The sequence below is a fragment of the Nicotiana attenuata genome, chromosome 5, assembly GCF_001879085.1.
Source record: "Nicotiana attenuata strain UT chromosome 5, NIATTr2, whole genome shotgun sequence".
NCBI classification, from domain to species: domain Eukaryota; kingdom Viridiplantae; phylum Streptophyta; class Magnoliopsida; order Solanales; family Solanaceae; genus Nicotiana; species Nicotiana attenuata.
The window spans coordinates 31,159,181-31,161,682 of NC_031993.1; the positions used below are offsets into that span (position 1 = coordinate 31,159,181).

A 2,502-nucleotide genomic window follows, 5' to 3' on the forward strand; every position below is an offset into this window, starting at 1 on the left:
CACTCTGATAATTGTATTATTGTAACCAGTGGCGAAGCTAGGAATTTTTCTAAGGGTGTTCAAATTTAAAAGCAGTGAAAAAATTTCCCGATAAAGGGTGTTCAGTATGTGTTATATACCTCTAAAACATAATATTTTACCTATGTATACAGTGCAATTTTTCGACAAAGGGTGGTCAACACCACGTGACTTCGCCACGGATTGTAACTGACCACCCTTATGACCACGTGCTGCATATAAGCGTCATCTTTAAGAAAAAGTTTAAGAAAAAGTCGGATAACACCCTTTACTAAGGGTGTCTCCGTTACTGCATGGATGAAACAGAGTAGCTAACATTTTTCCGCCCAAAAAAAACATTTAGTCTTCTTTATTCCATTCTTCTTACTAAGAAAACAAAGGTTTCGTACCATCATAAGAGTAAGACAACATCAAATGAAAGGACTTCAAATAACTTAGTAGGAAGCAAAACAAACACACAGATAATATATGTAAACTTTCTAACAACTTGGAACTAATGAAGCAAATTCAAGAAGCTCAGGATCACGTTCGAATACAGACATATCTTGTTCACTGAGTGTCACAAATGCATCCAGTCCTCCACTTTGATTACCCATCAAGATAGCCAACTTGTTATTTAGACCATTTGCTATACTCACCTTTGTAGGCTTTCCCCATCCAAAATCGATTTCGTGAAGTGCAAATTTCACTAAGCTAGTAATTTGATACGCATTAGGCCCATTGTCATGATATTCCTGTTTCGAATTAGCTAGCTCAAGCAATAACGCCACAAATATGTTGTCATTGATGTTGTCTTTGTTGTAAGCTAGCTCTTTTGATTTCCTTATTTCACTGACTAATTTTGATATTGTCATACTTTGTTCAGTGATTATTGATGTTGGACAGATAGTAAGAAGATTTCCAATAGCATTTGGAGGCAAACCAATTTGTGCTCGCAAATCAACTGCTTGAACCATTGATGATGGTTGGAAAAAACCCAAGTTTGCCTTTGCTGCTGCAACAGCACGTTTAAAAATAAGTGCACTCACAACTTCTGTACGTGTCGGATTTTGCACCTCTGATTCAGCAGCAACCTTGTTCTTAAGGTTAAGTAATTTTTCGTTAGAGAAAATGTACTTTCTTTGAACACAATCATGTTTGTTTGACATGAATAACGGGGAAAGAAAAGGACCACTTGATAGTGGAGGAAAAATAGATTGTTCAACATAGTGAAGAGATGGTTTTGAAAAATTTGGATCGCTAGTTATCTCAGACCAATCGCGAAAAAGATTGTACCCACTGCATCCATCACCAGTCTTGTGTGATATACACATACTGATTGCTATTCCTCCACAACTAAAATAGCTGAGCTGAACAACAACTAGTCCGCGATCTGCACTATTCGACCAAGGTAATCCTTGAGGAAATAGCAAATCTTCTACAGCTGAATTGTGCCAGTTAAGAGTTTGTGATATTGGGCAACTGATTTGAACTTCAATGAATTCGGCCCCCGTGTCATTACAATCAACCACAGTATTATCCTTAAGCCTTCCGGCATATGGATAATAAGTGGACAAGATTTTCGATAAAGATTCCTCAAGAAGATGTGATATTTGAGTAGGATTATTATTCTTTGAAATAGCATCTAGTTGTTGTTTGGTGTAGAAAAGGGAAAATGGAATGTAAGAGTTGCTGAAAGCTTGATCAATAAGAGAAAGTTTGTGCCATCTTTTAGTAGGAGGAGTTGGAGAAGAAGGTTTGATGAGCTTCTCAGAAATTATGGATACAAGTGGAAGAGAAATGGTGGTGGCAGAGAAGGGCTTGTTTATTTTTTCTGTAGTAGTTCCTATAGGCGATTGAGCAATTGAGGCCATTTTCCTATCTCTGTTTGATAGAATAATACTTAGACTATTGGAAGGCAATGTTTCTTTTTGTTCTATAACAACCTTTGTGGTTTAGCATATTTATAGCCGACAACCTTGAGCAAGAGTCGGATGTTTTCACTTTTGAAGATTCTTTATTGGTATGCTAACAATAGAACACCTGATCAATTAAGTGGATGAAAACTGGGAAGACCAAAGTTCAAATACTATCTAACATCCGTAGGTAATTTCTTCATATCTGTCTTAATTTTAGCGGCAATTACTGGATATTCGTGCTTATTAGAGAGCTGATACCTAATAGCACAAACTAACTTGAACACCACCACAAGAAAAAAAAACTTAAGTGAATGACCTTTGTTTGAAAATGGTACAAAATAATCGGTTACAATATGAATAGAAAAAATGACCTTACAAAGATCTCCTACACTTACTTTGTTTGACTAGCTACATATTCCTTCCGTTTCAATTTATGTGAACATGTTTGACTAGGCACGGAGTTTAAAAAAAAATGAAGACATTTGAAATTTGTGGTCCTAAACAAATCAAAAAGGGGCCTAGAGTATTTATGTGGTTATAAAAGCTTCTCATTAAGGATAGAATTGTAAGTTTAAGCTAAATTGTT

At 36.0% G+C, this 2,502-nt stretch overlaps 1 protein-coding gene across 1 annotated transcript; it reads right to left on the bottom strand.

Annotated features, from left to right (window-relative positions):
* On the bottom strand, nt 344-1,971 carry LOC109225602 (acylsugar acyltransferase 3-like). Its single transcript, XM_019390325.1, has one exon. The coding sequence runs from the start codon at nt 1,869-1,871 to the stop codon at nt 498-500; it is 1,374 nt and encodes a 457-aa protein (XP_019245870.1). The 5' UTR covers nt 1,872-1,971; the 3' UTR covers nt 344-497.